This window comes from Physella acuta, unplaced genomic scaffold (assembly GCF_028476545.2).
Source record: "Physella acuta isolate Inbredline_101_S28 unplaced genomic scaffold, ASM2847654v3 ptg000107l, whole genome shotgun sequence".
NCBI lineage: Eukaryota > Metazoa > Mollusca > Gastropoda > Physidae > Physella > Physella acuta.
In genome coordinates, this window is record NW_026731627.1 from 441,319 (window position 1) to 462,994 (window position 21,676).

Sequence of the window (21,676 nt, forward strand, 5' to 3'; positions counted from 1 at the left end):
GTTAAGATCACTATATCACGTGATGGCTGCTACTAAAAATCAACATCTCATGTATGTATGGATCTCAGCCCTGGCAAAAACTGATTAGCACCTAATAGCTGTAAGCTAGAAAAGTGACGTACTCTACCGTGTATATGTATAATATGTATATAGCTGTAAGCTATACGACCACTGAAGCGAGTTTTATTGCTGTAATATCTCCAAAATGTTCGATTATCTCGTCGTAAAATGTTCGTCATCTCGAGAAAGTCTGTCGCGTGATAGAAATTCATCAGCTTCCGGTTTATCTAGCGCCGCCATGTTTGACATATATTAGATCCTAGTACGTCGCGCGAATCGCTGCTGTGTCTGTGGTGGGTGCTCTCACAGAGGTGTAGTGTGCCTTGTGTGTATCTTGTGTGTGTGTGTTGTGTGTATGTCTTGTGTGTGAGTCTTGTGTGTGTCTTGTGTGTGGTTTGTGTTATTGTGTCTTGTGTGTGTCTTGTGTGTGTCTTGTGTGTGTGTGTCTTGTGTATTATTGTGTGTGTCTTGCGTGTGTGTGTGTGTGTGTATGTCTGACAACTCTACTGCATTCGTCTAACACACTCAGTGTTTCTTTTAGACATTAATCATTGGGGCTGGTGAAGGCTTTTGAAACTTTCGGGAGGGGGGCGAGGGGTGGTCCACTTAAGTTGTGGGGGGGGGGGGAGGGGGGGGGGGGTATGCGCAGGCTAAAGTATATATTCTGTACAGAAATTATACACTTTTGAAAAATTCACCCGGGGGTGTCATTTCCTCCCCCCCCCCTACCACGAAATATTTTTTTTCTACTATCCTTCCGATCTAGAATTTAGACCTGATTGTGTCCTTCAAGTTGACAAACAAATATCTGACACGCTTTTCTATAGTCTTACCACTGTTCATTCCCTTCACACCCCCACTTAATGTCCCGCCTACGGCTCCACACTCCCCAACCCAGCTTCTCAATTTTCACCCCCTCCCACCTATTTTCCTCCCTCCCCCTGTATCCCTCTCAAATTCCCTCACGCTTCCTCATCCTCTTCTTCCTACCTCATTTTCCTTCCTCTCACCTCTCTCTCTCTTACCTCACCCAGGCCTGCATTTATTCTTACTCCTACCTCACTTTACACCCCCTACCTCATTTTCCTTCCTCTCACCTCACTCTCCTACCTCACCCATGCCTCCATATATTCATACTCCAACATCATTTTACACCCTCCTACCTCATTTTACAACCTCCTACCTCATTTTACACCCTCCTACCTCATTTTACACCCTCCTACCTCAATCTCATATCTCACTCACTCCCAGTATATTATATTTATCCTCCCCCACACGCACAAATATCAACAAAACAGGAAACCGAATTTATAAAAAATAATAAACGTCATACAACCCCAAAATCTTTAATTATTCAACAGCATGTGAGTATATCGCTGATATTTTGTCGGTTTGTGGACGCGTCCTTCCCCTAGCGTAAAACCCGGATATGGAAACATTGCCTCCGGGCGGTAGTATGAGGAAGTGACGTACATGTTGAATGAAGCTATAAATAAAACACGCGTCATTAAGGGGCGAGTATCGTGTGAAACACCGGGAAGTCCTGTTGATGGAGGGGTGTGAGGGGGGGAAGGGTAGATTGTTGGGGTTTGATGGACGCAGGCTGGTCAATACATTATTAGGTCGATGTGTCTATGTTTTGGTAATAACGCCGAAATGAGTATGGTTGTATTCAGTGGTGCGGTTGAAAGTTGGGTTAAGGTTAGGATTATGGTTTAATTTAGACCAATCCAATAATTCCTTCTTTTTCGCAAATTCAACTCGCAATAGAGTATAGGACCTTTACAATATTATCTATCGCATGTTTTTCTGGCATTGGAGTAATTCATAGTGGTGATCGTTTTTCTAATGGTAGCACAGTTTGGATTAGGATTAGGGTAAAGATTAGTTTTATTGTCTAGTTACGATTCTAGAGCATCCTCATTTTTCTTAAGGCGTTATCAGAGGCGTAGCGACCCTTCCCGGCGCCCGGGGACATACTTTCAATTTGGCGCCCCCCTCGGGAGCAAATTTTCGATTTGCACCCCCCCCCCCTCGAACTTTTCATTTGCACCCCCCCTCGAACTTTTCATTTGCACCCCCCCCCCCTCAAACTTTCGATTTGCACCCCCCCCCCTCGAACTTTTCATTTGCACCCTCCCTCAAACTTTCACTTTGGCGCCCCCCCATATGTCCCCCCCCCCGCCCCCCCTCGCTACGCCTCTGGGCGTTATACAATGTATTCTTCACCTCCCACCTTCATAATCCGCCCCCTCACACACACTTACCCCCATCATTCAAGGGGGCGTTAAAAGGGTTCAAGCTACGCCAGTCTCTCAATGTCTCGGAATGTAACGCGAGTCTAAGGTAACAAATATCGTGACGTTTGAGGCGAAACGTCATTTGTTATCTGAGCTAGTTGTCTCGGGTTTAAAGCGTATCACCCACGTTTCATATTAGAAGATAATAGATTCTTCTTCGTGCTAGATTTACCTCCCTTTGTGTGGATTATCGGTCTTGAGAGACGATAGAAAAATGATAGAAATCAAGATAAAAAATATTTCAATAAAAATATAAAAAGGTAGGCCTATATAAGTGGTTATCCTAATTATCCTATAATGACGTAACAAATATCTAAGTAATGTGAGGTGAAGTTCCCCTTTCAGACCTAACGATTCGTAAGGCCGGTGAAGTAGAGTTCACATGTTTCTGTATCCTCGGAATATGAACGAATAGTGTGGTCAGCACTATGCTAATATACTTTTACTTCATCTAACATGAGCCTGGTACCCGTTAGAGCTGGGTGGGCTCAAGAAAGTTCTACGGATTCGAACACGATACTTTCGGAGTAGCATTCGTACGTTCTACCACCCGACCACGCTGCTCCATAACATTAGGTACGATGGTAGATATGCGGGATGTTATTGTGGTATATTGAAGTGGTTGTGCTGGTAGTTTGGGTGTTGTTGTGGTCTTAATTGGCAGGGTCCAGCGTGCTCATCGATTTGCTATTTGTGAAAGGTCCTGTATTAAATTTTCATGATCTCATCAACACTTTCATATTCACATCCAAAATCCATTCCATATTCACACACAATCACATATTTCATCACATACACAATTACTTATATCATTACATACACAATCACACACACAATCACATACATCATTACATATACAATTAAATGCGTATTAACATACGCAATCACATACACAATCACATACACCATCGCATACATAATCAAGTGCATAATAATATATACAATCACATACGCAATCACATACACAATCACATACACAATCGCTATACAATCTGATGCACAATCACATACAAATCTAATACAAAATCACATACAAAATCACATACACAATCACACACAATCACATACACAATCACATACACAATCACAAACACAATTGCTATACAATCTGATACACAATCACATACAAAACAGCATACACAATCGCATACACAATCACATACACAGGCGAGATTAATACAACAAATAACACTTAAATTATTACTCTTAACTTGAAGCCAACATTGATAAACGAAAGTTTAAATTAAATTTTCTTTCTCCTGCCAACAGGCGCCGTGATGGGTACCATCAAAGACTGCACAGCCTCGCAGAAATGTCCAGAGCAGCTGGTAAACCATCTGACCAGCATCAGTGATAAGCTGTCTTTCTACGGAGACTCGGCTTTAAGTTATATCGAGGTAAAAATCAACCTTTTGTGTTTTGTTAAACTTTTATCAACTTTTTATCAACTTTTTGGTGCGCGGACCTTTGACCACAGGTGCTTTGACCATAGGGGGTTTGACCATAGGGGGTTTGACCACAGCGGAGCTTTGACCATAGGGGCTTTGACCATAGGGGGTTTGACCACAGCGGGCCTTTGACCATAGCGGTGCTTTGACCATAGGTGGTTTGATCATAGGGGGTTTGACCACATGTGTTTTCTCAGCAGAGGGTCTTTGATCACAGGTGGTCTATCAACGGGTGTTTGATCACAAGCGCTGTGTCCGGCTTTGATCATAGGTGTGATACAATTAACACGATTTTATACATGTTTCCTGAGAGTACGTTAATAGAAATTAACATGTATTTAAAAAAGCCAAGAACTATATTTTAGTCTCCACAGACTGGTGCTAGACCTCATAGATTTATTTGAAATATAAATGAAACACAAATAATGCGACATATAACAAGTTTCACAAATAAATAATGTAGAAGTACTTGAAAATATATAGCATGTATAAAGGATAAAAAATGATACAAAACTTGCCAAAAATATAGTCAAAGATGTAATACATAAAATTGTTTACTAAATGACAGATGTGCTATAGCACGCAAATATGTCAGTACATCTGTTTGACCATTATGTCGAAATTTAAAATATAATTTAGCAACTTTTAAAATAAATCCTTACCATATATGGACAGCATTGGACAAAACACCTGAGATCAAAGACCCTATGTGGACAAAACACCTATGATCAAAGCCGGACACAGCGCTTGTGATCAAACACCAGTTGATAGACCACCTGTGATCAAAGACCATCTGTTGAGAAAACACCTGTGGTCAAACCCCCTATGGTCAAACCCCCTATGATCAAACCCCCTATGGTCAAAGCACCGCTATGGTCAAAGCCCCGCTGTGGTCAAACCCCCTATGGTCAAAGCCCCTATGGTCAAAGCTCCGCTGTGGTCAAACCCCCTATGGTCAAACCCCCTATGGTCAAAGCACCTGTGGTCAAAGGTCCTAGGACCAACTTTTTATTAGCTTCTGATCACTCTTTTAGCTACACTTTATTAACTTTTTATCAACTTTTTATCAGTTTTTTATCATTTTATATTAGCCTATAATCACTCTTTTATCAACACTTTATTAACTTTTATCGAACTTTTGTCATTGTTTTTCCTTATTTTATAAACATTTTATCTGCGTTTTTATCATTATCCTCATTTTATAAACATTTTATTAACGTTTTTGTCATTTTTTCCGCATTTTTATAAACATTTTATTAACGTTTTTGTCATTTTTTCCCCTCATTTTATAAACATTTTATCAACGTTTATCAAGCCATTATATCAATATTGTATCACCCTTTGATCAGTATTTGATTATTTTTTTTATCACATTTTACCAACCTTTTATCAAACTGATAAATCTGAATAAACACAAACCATTTATTTCTAACACATCAAGGAAACAATCAACATTTAACAGGTTACACTTATGTAAAACTCATCCTATTCTTTAAGTTAGACGAAAGGCAATGAAAAATTAAATTAACTTACAACACACAATCTTCGTAAAAGAAATTGGATCTTATATTTATGTCAGCCCGAAGTAAAAATGGAACAAAAATCAACATTGAATAACAGCATCATATTTTTTAAAGTGTACGTTTTCAATACCTCCCATCTCCACCGTTAAGAGACCGGGTGAAAGGGGGGTGGGGGGGGGCAGTTGTAACTTACCTATCAACACAATGCAAAGGGTGACACAAAAATAAAAATTACAAATAATCTTACTGAGAAAATTTTGCTTGTGCAGATGGATCAAATAAGTAATTATGATAAGATTGCAAATGTAATACACACACACACACACACATATATACATATTTATAATTATATAATATACATATTTATACGTAAATGATTGTATATATTTTATATAATTACAAAATGTATATATAATATAGGTGTATATACTTTATATATATATATATATATATATATATATATATATATATATATATATATATATATATATATATATATATATATATATATGCCTATATATTTAAACATATTTATATAAACATATATATATATATATATATATATATATATATATATATATATATATATATATATATATATATATATATATATATATATATGTAACGAGCGAACAGTTACCCTGCTCGCAACGCCACATGTTACGAGACTATTTGCCTGTAGTGCCAAATGTAACGAGTTTAACCACTCATGCTACACAACATCGACTACAGTAGAAATACTCGAAGATGCAGGTTCGCTATTGATCCTTTTATTACATGAATCAAGAAATGCTTCAATATAACACCATGAATCAACAGGAATGCTTCACAATAATAGTCTGAATCAACTGACCCCTAACAGTCCTCACTAGGCTTCATATAACTGAATCCACATGTCTATTGTCCTTCTTAACACAATATAACCAACTTGATATGTCACACAGACTGACTGATCTAAAGCGAGCGATGAAGAGAGCGGGCGATCAAAAAGGGAAGAGCAGCGAGTTCAGCCGTCCCCTCCTATTTATCCCTTGTATTCGTACTCGTATTCGTACTTGTATTCCTCCGTAATCGATACTTGTACTCGATGTCTCCGACTACTAGTTGCGCAGTTCTAACGTACAGTCCGTTTAATAAAACATCTGCGTCCTATCAATCAAAGTTGACAGGCCGTCTGAATCCCCTCGTACCGTTTCCCAAAATAGCACGCGTTGGCTTTGAGATTGTTATCATTCCGATCTAATAAGCCACCTGCTATCAGTTGCATCAGACTGTAATACTGCGTCTCGGCTTATCGTTCGTTATCAGTTGCATCAGATTTGTAACTAGTAGCTAGGCCTACCCTAGTTACATCCACCCCTTCCTTTTTTTGTGTGTTTTCAACCACAAACAACGCCTGGCAGGTGCACTCCTCCAAAGTCAATCGCACAATCGTAAAAAAATTTTATTGTTCCACTCACTGTCCACGTCGTCCCATTCGTATACGATTGACAGTTATACCTATTTCACATATCAACTGTGTCTACATCATCTTCCTGAGACACAAAACAGTTCTAGAATTCACATCCACCCTTTTCGTTTGGTGCCTTCACCAGTTCACTTTTATAGCTTTTTGAACCGTCTGTTCTCATACCAGCGCGACCATGAAAGAATTGATGGTTGCTGACAAAAAATTTCGTCTTCCTTCTGTTCCTCAAACTTCTCCGCGGACCACTTATCTGATGGTCTACTGTCTCTCTGCTTCTGGAAGGAACGGGATCCTCTTTGTTGCCGTTATCCTCCACTTGTGTATCGCGGTTGTTCTGTTGATGGTGATATGGTTCCGGGATGGGTATGTGAATTTCCGTTATAGTTTCCGGTTCCCTAATTGTCTTAGGTTTCTCTGTGTGTAACTGCTCTTCCTGCCTATTCCAATATTTCTTTAATTGAGCAATATTCGCCCACCGATCCGGTTTGGCGTGATCGATGGGTCTTATCTTAAAGGGGCCACCTGCTACTTTAGGCATCTCCACGACTTGCCATATCTCCTGTCCCCAGAGATCGTGGATTTTGTTTCTGCCTAACGGGTGGCTACGCAGTAATACCCTGTCGTTCAGTTTGAGTGGCGGGTCCTTTGTCTGTACCGGCGGTTCCCTTCGCCGTGCTTCATGTTCTAGTCTTTCCTGTACTACCCTGTACATTTCTCTAATTCTTTTCATATGTTCATTCACATATTCCAGTGCGGTGTATGAGCCAGTCATACTCTCCCTTTTTCCTAGGAACAAATCAAGAGGGAGTCGAGCCTCCCGTCCGAACAGCAACATGTGTGGCGCAAAGCCGGTTGTGGCATGGGGGGTGCAGTTGTATAGATATACCAACTCTGGGAGAAAATCAGGCCAACGTTTTTTCTGTTCAGGTTCTAGGGTACGCAGCAAATCATGCATGCTACGGTTGAACCGTTCACACTGTCCGTTTCCTTTCGGATTAAATGTGGTTGTTCTAGATTTGTTGATCCCGTAGTGGCTGCACAGTTGGTTAATTACTTCTGACTCGAAAGCCCTTCCTTGGTCAGAGTGTAATTGTCTTGGTATGCCATATTTGATGAACCAATGTTCTATTAAGACCTTTGCCACTGTTTTGGCAGTCTGATCTCGTGTGGGCACCGCCACAGTCCATTTGGTGAAAACATCAGTCATTACCAACACATGTTCCGTCCCATCCGATGATTGCTCCAACGACGTAAAGTCCATAGCCACAATCTCTAGTGGTTTTGTCGCTAATAGGTGTCCCGATGGCTGTCTCATTTTGACAACTGGCATTTTCGCATGCTGACACCTCACACAAGCCTCACAATGGCGTTTGACCTCCATTTCCATATTGGGCCAGTAACACCTTCGTCGTAATATTTTGTGCGTCCTGTCCTGACCCTGGTGTCCTGCCCTGTCATGTGCCAACCTTAGCACTTCTTCTCGTAACTGTCCAGGCACCACCACCTGGTGTATTGTCCCATCAATTTGGTCATGAATTCTCCGCATGAGAACACCATCCTCTATACTGAGACGGTCCCACTGACTCAGTATTTTCTTTGTTTCTCGACCAAATTGTTCTCTTTCCCTTCTTCCTGGGAATTTTTGTTCCTGGACGTATTTCAATAGCGGTTGTAAGCCACTATCCGTTCTCTGGGCATCTCTTATCTTTTTGTGATTAAGGCAATTAAAATCACTACTGTCCATATGTCCGGGCTCTGTGGATATGTGCTCCACCCCGGTCTGCCCGTTTTGCATCACTTGTACCCCATGAGGGATATCTGTTGACGCTCTGACCTCACATATTCCTGTCAGCGTTTCTTCCTCATCACCCGGTCTCTCGTAAGGATTCCTTGATAAAGCGTCCGCATTGCCATTGGACCGCCCCGGGCGAAATTTTATCTCCAGGTCAAAGAGTGCCAATTCTGCTGCCCATCTATGTTCGATGGATCCCAACTTTGCTGTCTTTAGGTGACTCAAGGGGTTATTGTCAGTGTATACCACACATTTAGCACCTAATAGATAGTCCCTGAATTTTTCCGTCACAGCCCATTTTAATGTCAAAAGTTCTAGTTTCATGGCGCTGTAATTTGTCATGTTCTTCTCTGATTCCTTCAGAGCTCGACTGGCATAAGCAATAACCCTGAAGCCTTGCTTTTGTTGTTGTGATAGCACAGCTCCCAGACCTTTAGAGCTGGCGTCAATTTCTAGCCGAAATGGTTTGTCAAAGTCTGCATATCCTAATATCGGCGTCTCTGTCAAAGCCTTTTTCAATAGCTTAAACGAGTTCAGGCATTCATCAGTCCATAATTCACCTATCAGTTGTGTTTTGCCTTTCTTTCTCTCCTTACTGTGTTTCTTTGTCATTTTGTTTACCAAGTCATGCAATGGTGCGGCAATTTTTGCAAAACCAGGCACAAATTTTCTATAATAGGAAGCAAAGCCCAAGAATGATCTGACCTCTACCGTAGTTGTTGGCTGTTTCCATTCTTTAACAGCTGCAATTTTATCTGGGTCAGTGGCGATGCCATCCGACGAAATCACATAACCCAAAAAATGTACCGATTTCAGACCAAAGCAGCATTTGTCTGGGTTCAGCTTTACTCCTATCTCCCTAAGACGGAGAAACACTTGTTCTAATCTTTTTAGATGGTCCTCCCAAGTTTTTGAGTAAACTAGTATATCATCCAAGTACACCAACATTATTTGAAATAGAAAGTCACTCATAGCACTCTGCATTACTCGCTGGAATGTAGCAGGTGCATTAGTTAGACCAAACGGCATACGGGTCCACTCGTACAGTCCCAGTGGAGAAATAAATGCAGTCTTATGTTGATCGTTGGGGTGCATGGCCACTTGGTGGTAGCCACTAGCCAAATCCAAGGTAGAAAAAAATCTTGCTCCCCCCAACGCATCAAGACATTCATCAATACGAGGCAAGGGGAATGCATCCCTTCTTGTGATATTGTTCAATTTCCGGTAATCACAACACAGTCTTATCTCCCCTGACTTCTTTTTTACCACTACTATCGGTGCCGCATACGGGCTTGTACTGGTTGTAATAATTCCCTTTTTTAGTAGATCATTCAGGTGTGCTTTCACCGCCGAGTAGTGACTTGGCGGTAATCTTCGGTAGGGTTGCGCCACCGGCTTGTCTTGTAGTAAGGGTATCTGGTGTTTGATTACTTCCGTGTACCCCAAATCACCCTCATACGAGGCAAATATATCACTGTATTTATTCAGCAATTCATTTAGTTTTGGGTCCTCAGTTTCCGGGAATGTATATGATCGGCCATCCTCTTTCTTCACCTCGGCCGTCACATTGACCGACCTAATTGTTACTTCATTACTGCTGGTATTGCTCAGTTCGATGCACTGTGCCGACCTTAGTACCTCGACGTTCTGTGGTACTCCTACCAGAGTATTAGGCGGTATAAAAATTTCCTCATCCAAAACATTAGCTACCAACCCTTGAACTAGTCCGTTTTCCGCTGATGTGTATGTCCGCAGTAACACGACGCCTGCCCTCAGTGCGGCGCCACATGGTTCTATCATCACATCACCATTCACGCTTCTATCACCAATTTGTAATGTGATTGCCTTGACCGTGTTTGCCGGGACTGATATCCTTCCTCTGGTCTTGGCAAACCTGGCCAACTTGGATCCCCGACCTGGTGTGGTCGATCCGACAATATTTGTAAGAAATTCTGGCAACTGGCCAAGAATATTCATGCCCAACAGGCAAGGTATATTTGACACATTTGTCTCTAGGTTGTGTTTCGTAACGAACACCCCAACCTGCTTCAACCTATGTCCTGCCACCACGACATCCGCCAGAAAATAACCACAGTATGGAATGGTTAGTCCATTAGCTGCCGTCAGGCGCATGCACGTGTCAGACCTCAACCTATGGTCTTTTCCTTTCATCCATTTGGTGTAAAAATTTTCCGTGATTGTCGTCACCTGGGAGCCTGTATCCACAATTGCCTTCACCGCGATGTCCCCAATCGTAATCACCATTTCGGGACAGACTCCCATCATTTTGTTTCTTGGGCCATAACCTCGCCCCTCTGTAGCCTGACCCTGCCTTACAGAGGACGACCGTTTCCCTGGCAGTACCGTGCCATGTGTCCGGGTTGTGAACAGGACAAGCAAATTGGTCGACCGTCGGCCGTCCATTGGAGTGATGGCTTGGCAGGACGCGGCCGTCCAACCCGTCTCTGTATTGTCCCGTTCTTTTCCTGATTCTCAGCTGTTGACCTGCTTTCTAACCTCTCCAAACGTTGGTCAACCTTATCTAGGTGGGCCAACAGTTGAGCCATCATGGTTTCCATCGTGTCGGCCCCTGTGGGTGGGGATTGTCTCTGTTCAGGCACAGAGACTTTGTCCACCGAACAGTTCGATTGGTCCTCATCCTCGGACCTGCGGATCGCTGAGTTCCTGACCTGAAGGAAGGTCAACTGCGGGTCTTTGTGGACCTCCTCTTTCAACTCTCTTCTTAGGATCGGGGTTGCTAGCCCCTCGATGAAATGGTCCCTCAGTAGGCGCACATCAATGTCAGGTGTTTTGACCTTTACCGAATCAAAGGCCCTGTTCATCCGGTGTGAGTACTCCATCACACTCTCCGCCATTCTCTGCCTTAAGCCTACGAACCCTGCCAGCAGTTGCGATCCCGACCGTCTCTCCCCAAAGGTCTCCATAATCAGATCCAGCACCTTATCTGGATCTGATTGGATGGTTTTATCGTGGCATTTGACCTCTGCCCTAACCGTCTCTCCTATACTGCCCATCAGCAGTCTTAATCTTTCCTCTGGTGACATGCCTCTCGAGGCCCAGGCCGCTTTGACCTCTTCACTGAACCTGTTGGTTAAAGTTGGATCACCGTCCCCGTAAAATTTGTTAATGTGGGACTCTCTGGGTAGGACCACTATATGGGTCTGCTTCTCGTCCAGAGTAGACATTTTATTCCGTAAGTAACAAAAAAAGAGTTCTTTCTTACCGTGTGTGTATGAAAAATTTTTCTCGTTCCTCAATTTTCACAGTTCCTGAATGTCCGAATTCACACACACACTAAACACAGTTATGCACAAGGTTGACTATGGGTGCCTAAAGCGGCAAGTCTAGTTGAATTCATCCTGTCCGACGACGCCAATTGTAACGAGCGAACAGTTACCCTGCTCGCAACGCCACATGTTACGAGACTATTTGCCTGTAGTGCCAAATGTAACGAGTTTAACCACTCATGCTACACAACATCGACTACAGTAGAAATACTCGAAGATGCAGGTTCGCTATTGATCCTTTTATTACATGAATCAAGAAATGCTTCAATATAACACCATGAATCAACAGGAATGCTTCACAATAATAGTCTGAATCAACTGACCCCTAACAGTCCTCACTAGGCTTCATATAACTGAATCCACATGTCTATTGTCCTTCTTAACACAATATAACCAACTTGATATGTCACACAGACTGACTGATCTAAAGCGAGCGATGAAGAGAGCGGGCGATCAAAAAGGGAAGAGCAGCGAGTTCAGCCGTCCCCTCCTATTTATCCCTTGTATTCGTACTCGTATTCGTACTTGTATTCCTCCGTAATCGATACTTGTACTCGATGTCTCCGACTACTAGTTGCGCAGTTCTAACGTACAGTCCGTTTAATAAAACATCTGCGTCCTATCAATCAAAGTTGACAGGCCGTCTGAATCCCCTCGTACCGTTTCCCAAAATAGCACGCGTTGGCTTTGAGATTGTTATCATTCCGATCTAATAAGCCACCTGCTATCAGTTGCATCAGACTGTAATACTGCGTCTCGGCTTATCGTTCGTTATCAGTTGCATCAGATTTGTAACTAGTAGCTAGGCCTACCCTAGTTACATATATATATATATATATATATATATATATATATATAGGCTTACATCAATTATCTACATTACATACACGTTGCTATAGTGATATCGTGTATATATAGTTTGTGGATGGCTGAACTACTAAACCCAATCAGCTACCAACAATGTCTGCCTATGCATCACGTTTGACCATACGATCATATTATCTAAAAAAAATGTAACGTTTTTGTTTCGTATTTACCAGGAGCAAGATTCGAACTACTTCGAACGTTTCCAGGGCACCATAAATGCCCCTTACCAGGTGGACTACCAGCTGGAGAGTGTGGGGGAGTCCCCACCCCCCGCCGGGCACGACTCGTCCTACATAGAAACGGATGGTGATGTCTGTTTCTCCTCCATCATGGGCACCTATAAGGTAGACGACAGGTGAGGCTCTACACAAGTATTATAATAACTAAGAAAATGTATTTAAGGGGAGATAATTTACATTTTTTTTTAAAATTGTCGTTTTGAAAATAAATGAAAAATATTTCAGGGGAGACAACGTATTTTAAAATAATAATACTTTTCACGCTAATGTGTTTTAGAAATATAGTGGCGTCCCCTGAATTTTGATTCAGTGAGAATGATTTAATTAATATGAGCAAAACAACATATTATAGAGAAGCAAAATAAAGAATATAATAAATATTGCAGTTAAAATCATGCATAGATGATCGCTAATTATCAGTGCGATATATTAAATGGATTCCCGTAATAAAGTCGGTAAGGTTGTTCAGAAAAAATTACAGCGAGAATCACAGGTACGGTGACCAGAAAGATGCGCAACGGAAAAAAGCGCAACGGAAAAAAGCGCAACGGAAAAAAGCGCAAAAAAAATGCGCCACGGAAAAAAGCGCAAATAGAAAAACGCGCACACAGAAAAAAAAAACGCACACAGAAAAAAGCGCAACCAGAAATATGCGCAGACAGAAATATGCGCAACCAGAAAAATACGCAAACAGAAAAAAGCGCACATAGAAAAATGCGAACACAATAAAAAACTTTTTTCCGTTGAGCATCTTTCTGAGAACCCATAGGTACAGTGAGCACGGACTTTCAGACCCTAACTTTAACCCCCTCCTCCCCAGACTCGCCCCCAAGTGTACAGTCAGCATGGACTGCTACACCATGATGACCAGGAACGGCCTGAAGGGCTACGCCGTCACGCACGAGCTGTTGTACTACATCTTCGTCCAGCAGGTGGGTCACGTGATGGGTGAATGTGAGGGACGGAGGGGGGGGGGGGAGATTCGTGTTTGAGCCGGCTATCTGTGTGATCATTTATTCAGTGTGATCAGCCGGCAGTATGTTGTGATCAGCCGGCAGTATGTTGTGATTAGCCGGTTGTATGCTGTGATTAGCCGGCTGTATTTTGTGATTAGCCGGTCTTATTTTGTTATCAGACGGTCGTATGTAGTCATTAGCCGGCTTCATGTTGTGATTAACCGGCTGTATATTTTGATTAGCCGGCTGTATGTTTTGATTAGCCGGCTGTATATTTTGATTAGCCGGCTGTATGTTTTGATTAGCCGGCCGTATGTTGTGATTAGCCGGCTGTATGTTGTGATTAGCCGGTTGTATGTTGTGATTAGCCGGCAGTATGTTGTGATTAGCCGGCAGTATGTTGTGATTAGCCGGCTGTATGTTGTGATTAGCCGGTTGTATGTTGTGATTAGCCGGCCGTATGTTGTGATTAGCCGGTTTTATGTTGTGATTAGCCGGCCGTATGTTGTGATTAGCCGGCCGTATGTTTTGATTAGCCGGTTATTCTCTAAGATCATTTAGTCGGCTAAGAGATCAAATATTTTAAATGATGACAAGTCTGTGTATTTGTATGTGTGTGTATATATTTGTGTGCTTGTGTTTGTGTATGAGTGGTTAGATAAATGTACAACAATAAACCTAGAGTGCGCATGTGCATGCATACGTATGTTTGCATATGTGTGCGTTTGTGTGTGCGTTTGTGTGCTGTATATTTGTGTCTGTTAGTGTTTGTGTGTATGTATGTGTGTTAGTGTTTGTGTGTGTATGTATGTGTGTTATTGTTAGTGTTAGTGCTTGTGTTTGTATTTGTGTGTGTATCATTGTGGCTAAGCACTTGAGCGTGTGTGTACTTATGTTTCCTTATGTGTTGGTGTACATGATATATGCTTGTGTATGTGTGTTTTATTAGTCATGATGAAAACCTGTTTTTCCTAACCTCTCATCAAATGAAAACCTGTTTTTCAAACCTCTCATCAAATGAAAACCTGTTTTTCAAACCTCTCATCAAATGAAAACCTGTTTTTCAAACCTCTCATCAAATGAAAACCTGTTTTTCAAACCTCTCATCAAATGAAAACCTGTTTTTCAAACCTCTCATTAAATAAAAAAAAATATATTTTCCCAACCTCTCATCAGACGAAACCTGTTTCCCAACTTCTCTACGTGAAAACCTGTTCTCCCAACCTCTCATCACAACTTAGTCCACTCCATTCATCTTCGTCATTCCTGACATTTTCCAGACCATTCATTCATACCGTCTCTCTCTTCTCTATCTCTCTCTCCTACTTTCTCCTATACACTCTCCTCACAAATTAATAATCAAACGTCGCTCGCTAATTTAACCTCCCCTTTCTATACTAACCATCAATTTACAAAATCCAATTACTAATTTAGTAATGACTTTCCACTCCACTCAACCTCGGCCTTTTAATCCAAACACTAGTTGGCCTACAGACTTCATATAAGGGTTCTAATTTTTTTATTTAAATGCAGCTCAAAGAACGGTAATGAACTGTGTACCAAGGGGATACGCATGCTTTTATGCGGAGTGGCCTCCCGTTAAGGGGAATCCCCTAGGATAAACCATAGCAAGGGGAACGCAGAATGGCAAAAATAAATGGGGCGGTGTGGCTAAAAATAGATTAACTAAATTATGACGTTGCGCAATGGAGGCAAAGGTCATGGTTTTATTTGAATTTTTTTTTTAAATACCGTTTTCTATGTTATGGTTAGGAAATTTATAATTATGTTAGGTGTATCAGGAAATAATTGATGCATAAGATTTTTTTTTAATCATCACCAATCTAGTTTATAACAGACTTACTAATGAAAAGAATTAATTAGTAAAAGCCAAAATGTAAATAAAAAAGTAAAGATAAATAGATAAGCAATGTAAAACAGTAAGGTTACCTGACGGTCAATAGGGTAGATGAAGTAGAGTTAACCTGTTACCGGGTTATGTTGTTAGATCTTTGCCCAGCCGCCTTAATCTTTTGTACCAGGTACAATTTAGAGTTGAGTTTTCTCAACGACATCCAACGTCATCAAGCCTATGATCCGAACCCTAGCCTTTGGTGTTACTAATTGAGTGTTCTACCACTCGACCACGCTGACCCATTTAGATGGTGTGGTTTGAAATTTTTTTAAAATATTAATTAATTAAACAACTAATTAGTGCTGGCGTCTGAAGCTATTCATCATTTAACGCACTCTCTGCCCTAAGATTATTATTTTTTCTTAGCGAAGAAATGTTTTTTCTTCCTTAAAGAAAAAAAAATATCTAAGATAAAATCTGATTAGCGTGTTGTGTTAAGATAGGATGGTTTTTGACAAGGACGGTCTAGGGTCGCCAGCTATATGGGACTTGTCGGATCAGTCGGGGGGGGGGGGGGGGGGTCAGCCAGAGGGGTCAATCAGGGGGGTCAGGCAGGGGATCAGATGTGGGTAAAAGCCTGCACTCGATGAACTCTTTTTGTCTCGTGTTTGGTTGTTATGGGATATTAGACACTGGGATAACGGACACTGGGATAACGGACACTGGGATACCGGACTCTGGGATAACGGACACTGGGATAACGGACACTGGGATAACGGACACTGGGATACCGGACACTGGGATATCAGAATCTGGGATATCAGACACTGGGATATCAGACACTGGAATATCAGACACTGGGATATTAGACAATGGGATACCGGACACTGGGATAACGGACACTGGGATAACGGACACTGGGATACCGGACACTGGGATAACGGACACTGGGATAACGGACTTTGGGATACCGGACACTGGGATATCAGACTCTGGGATATCAGAAACTGGGATACCGGACACTGGGATAACGGACACTGGGATAACGGACACTGGGATAACGGACACTGGGATAACGGACACTGGGATAACGGACACTGGGATAACGGACACTGGGATAACGGACACTGGGATAACGGACACTGGGATAACGGACACAGGGATAACGGACACTGGTATAACGGACTCTGGGATACTGGATTAGACACTGAAATAATGGATTTGACATCGGGTTACCTGAGAGCAAGATACCGGACCGGACACCGGGATAGCGGACCGGATACCGGACACCATGACAGTGGATACCCTGATATCGGACCGGACCCGGAATAATGGACTAGACACTAGGATAGTTGTAAAAAATGTTTAAATGTAACCGTCCCATCACGCGAATGCATGCTGTGTAGCCCTTGTTTCGTTTAAAAATTGTAAACATTAGAAGAGTACCGGGACTTTGAGTAGTTGAGATTCATTTTAAATTCAGGAGAAGATAATTCTACTGAACTTTGATCATGGAGTAACTGCTCTTTACAGTTCAAACTTTCTTTTTTTATATATTTGTTCTATTTTAACGATGTGTTTAATGATACTGACGACAAAAAAAATGTAAATTTTTTTTACAAAAAATTTCATCTAAATTATTAAAGCTACAAACGGATAAAATATATTGACGCCGATATCAGATATCTTATTTCATCTTGCCGAAAAGAAAGATCGTGCTTTGTGGGTGGTGTTTTTTAAAGTCTACATCAAGTGTTATTTAATTCCAATGTAAATAGATACATACAAAAATATAATTTTTATTCTGTTTAAAATAAACCTGCATGCTGCACAGTGGGGTTGTTTAAGATTTGACTTAAGTCATCCCGTTTGTTTTTCTTTGACTTCTGACTTTGAGGCTAACCATAATCGAAGCCAGTTTTAGCTAGATTCAGCTTCAAACAAAAATATTTCAATTTTTTTCATTAGCTAACGTAAAGTGAGTGGACTCTAAATTTTAAAAGAAATCGCACCCATTCTTCAATTTAATCATTGATCCGCCTCTGGTTCGTTTTCTTTTTAAAGCACACAAGCTATCTAAGGAAGTAAGACGCCAATATTTATAAATTTAGACTAAAGAAATTATAAACGACGATATTATAATACCCATTGTCCGGTGCGATTCATTCTTATATTATACATTATCAAGTCCTACATTTTCTCGTTCAAAATCTTTCTACCTAATATAACATAATCCATCTATCCAATATCCTTAACCTAAACATTACTCAACTAATTAACATCGTATTTAAACTAATCCACATACCATCTACATTTCACACCTTAAACCTCATCATATTCGAACCACACCTTTTATCATACCTTTCCACCCTTTTTATGACACCCCATTCACCCCTCTGATCAAACCCCATCCACCCATTTTATCACACCCTTTCCACCCCTTTTATCACACCTCTTCCACCCCTTTTATCACACCCCTTCCACCCCTTTTTATAACACCCCTTCCACCCTCTTTATCACACCCTTTCCATCCCCAATAATCACACCTCATTTACCCCTTTTTATCACACCCCATCCACCCCTTTAATAACACCCCATCCACCCCTTTAATAACACCCCATCCACCCCTTTAATAACACCCCATCCACCCCTTTAATAACACCCCATCCACCCCTTTAATAACACCCCATCCACCCCTTTAATAACACCCCATCCACCCATTTAATAACACCCCATCCACCCCTTTAATAACACCCCATCCACCCCTTTAATAACACCCCATCCACCCCTTTAATAACACTCCATCCACCCCTTTAATAACACCACTTCCACCCCTTTGATCACACCCCTTCCACACCTCTCATAAAACTCCACCCCACACCTCTAACCACACCCCTTCCACCCCACAGGCAGGATGCACCTCTGCCTTCAACGAGCTATTGGCGAAAACAAACGGCACAACAGTTCGGGAATTCCAGAAGAAACTTTGTGGATCTATTTATAGCGAAGCTTTAGAGGAAGTCGTCAATGGTTACGTGCCGGAGTTAAAACAAGATCTATTTTTAGAACAGAGTAAGTACAGTTCACTGTGATTGTTGTTAAATCATGTATATAATCCATTATATTAACAAGCGTTGAAATACACTAAATATAAGAATAAAATACTTAAAAAAAACTTTTTAAAAAACCACGTTTTTCTTGTGGACTAAAAAGTAGAAAATAACTATTTACATACATTTGATGACAAAAAAAACGTGGGTACGTTCACCATCAAATTTCCCGACCCATCTGCCCGACCCACGTTTTTTGTCATCAAATGTATGTAAATAGTTATTTTCTACTTTTTAGTCCACAAGAAAAACGTGGTTTTTTAAAAAGTTTTTTTTAAGTATTTTATTTTCTCCTTTTTAGTCCGTTGCTACACATGAAAAACGTGGTTTTTAAAAAAAAATTTATATAGTTTATTTTCTACTTTATCTAATCACTTGATTAAGTATGACTTGACTAAGTGTTTTTAAATACACGGACTAAAAAAATCTTGAGCGACCAATACGCTTTAAACAGAGAAAGGGTGTAATTTACGTTGCTGGCGTGGAGATCTACTCACGAATCACGTGATCAAATCTCCCATAAACAAACAAATAAACGCGAAGCTGAGTTAAGGAAAAACGTGTTTATGTGTATTTTAGCATGCCCAGCGTACCAACCGTGTCACCGTTAACAATGTGTTACCGTGTCCGTTCTCCTTTTTAGTCCGTTGCTACACATAAAAAACGTGTTTTTTTAAAAAGTTTTTTTTAAGTATTTTATTTTCTCCTTTTTAGTCCGTTGCTACACATGAAAAACGTGGTTTTTAAAAAAGTGTTTATAAATACACGGACTAAATATCTTGAGCGACCAGGATTCGAACCTGGGTTGTCGCGGCCACAACGCGAAGTACTAACCACTATACGATCACGGCCAGCGCGCTCACATCGATTGGGGCCGAAGTAACTGTGTCAATAGGCCTCCAGTCTTGTCGGTATCTTTAGAAATCATGTCCTCAATTTTATGGTCCTTGGGGCGTAATTAAATTAAGCTAATTACGGTCACTAATTGCTAGTTTTTATGATTGCATCTGAAATTGTTAGGCGAAAGTAGCATGCATGCCAAATTTCAGGTCTCTAGAGCAATCAGAAGTGGGCTAATTTTCGATGTCAATTTTAACAACAAACATCCAAACAACCAAACAAACAAACAAACGCGAAGCTGAGTTAAGAAAAACGTTTTAATAAAATGAAAAAAATATTTACTACAATAACTAGAATATTTTTTTTACTGTAGAAACCTAATCAATCAAGACGTTTGGGTACTTTAAAAGTTCATAACAGCATTTTTTACCCCTAATTTTTAGCATTTAGATACTGTAAAAATTTAATAGTAAGACACTAATATCTCATTTGATTTAAGCACATTACATCTACTGCTATATTTGGACAGCATAGAATGCATACATCATGTTTACTTAATTTTTAAATCAATGTTTGTATTAGAAAGTTTGCAGATCAGATAGTAAATTGTCTGAAAACTAGACTGCAAATAAGTTAGAAGCATTCCATTATAATACTTTGACACACGTGTTAAAGAACACCCCTCCACTCGTTACAAAAGTAGGCCCTATATATTAGAAGCGACACTTTGGCCTACTAATGTTATAAGTTTATCTTCTCTGAAATATATATATATATATATATATAAATAAACGATCCCGACGGGTCACGGTGGTCGGGTCGTAAGATCATTGTTGCTAAACTTAAAAGTCCCGGGTTTGAACCCCCGGGCAGATGAGGCTCGATAGTTGGGGACATAAACCAATCTTAGACAATCTTAGACAACTCCAAAATCAAACAACTGCTTTCTTGTAGTTTTTTCTTGGTTAAAAAAAGGCTATGGAAGCAAATCCAGAAAGAAAAGTAGGCTGAAATGTTGACACCTATACTTAATTGTGTTGGAGGAAATCCATTCCAACATTGCATTAAGAACAAAGTTCTTTTCATACTTTCTTATTAAATGTTTACATTTTATTTTTGTATCAACAAACTACGCTCATTTAAAAACAATTTCGCATCAGTTACACAAACAAATAGGTAAAAATTAGCTTACTTGTAGAATTATAACAACAAAGACAATGTTATCGCGTGCCAAAACATATTAACTGTAAACCCCAGCTCACGAAACTATAACATGCTTGTAAGGGGAGATAAGTCGCTTGTGTGGCGTGTGATAATGACGACAAAGCTAGGATATTGTCACTTTATCCTGACACGCTATTTACCTGTGTGTTTTGACGACTGAGTAGTTTTTATGGTGTGTACGGTAAATGAATTTCCTTATGATTTTATTAGAGTTTCGCATTTTATGCTAAGATAAAAAAATTACGTTAAATTAAATTCGAAATTCATTTAAGTTATATTCACCCCCCCCCCCTCCCCTTATTCTTAACATAAAATCCAGCTTAGGGGTCGTCCATAAATGACGTCACACTCGTAAGGGGGAGGACGGGGGGGGGGTCGGTAATTTTGTGACGATGTATGATGAGGGGGAGGGGGGTTCAGATGGTGCGACGTCACACTTTTGCTTTATAGATATCTAATGTTAGATAACTAATTTTAGACGTTATTTAGCGTTTTAGAAAACAGTTTTAATAAATTATAATAGGAATTGATTAAAAATACTCAATTTTGACATATGTCAGACAAGATTTTGGAAAAATATCGATGTTTAAAAAAAAAATTCAACTGCAATTTTGAGGGGGGTTGTAGGCTGAGGTGTGACGTCATTTAAGGAGGGGGGGGTCTGGCTTTTTGTGACGACGTGTGAC

General features: G+C 40.6%; 1 protein-coding gene across 3 annotated transcripts in view; it reads left to right on the forward strand.

The window, feature by feature from the left end:
* The window catches only part of LOC131933610 (UPF0764 protein C16orf89 homolog), an 84,137-nt gene that overhangs the window by 60,676 nt on the left and 1,785 nt on the right, over positions 1-21,676 (forward strand). For all 3 annotated transcript variants that reach the window (XM_059290307.1, XM_059290315.1, XM_059290302.1), the window contains exons 3-6: positions 3,630-3,757; positions 12,940-13,121; positions 13,826-13,937; positions 18,726-18,888. In XM_059290307.1, the coding sequence (XP_059146290.1) occupies positions 3,630-3,757; positions 12,940-13,121; positions 13,826-13,937; positions 18,726-18,888 (585 nt within the window). The remainder of the gene's footprint in view (positions 1-3,629; positions 3,758-12,939; positions 13,122-13,825; positions 13,938-18,725; positions 18,889-21,676) is intronic.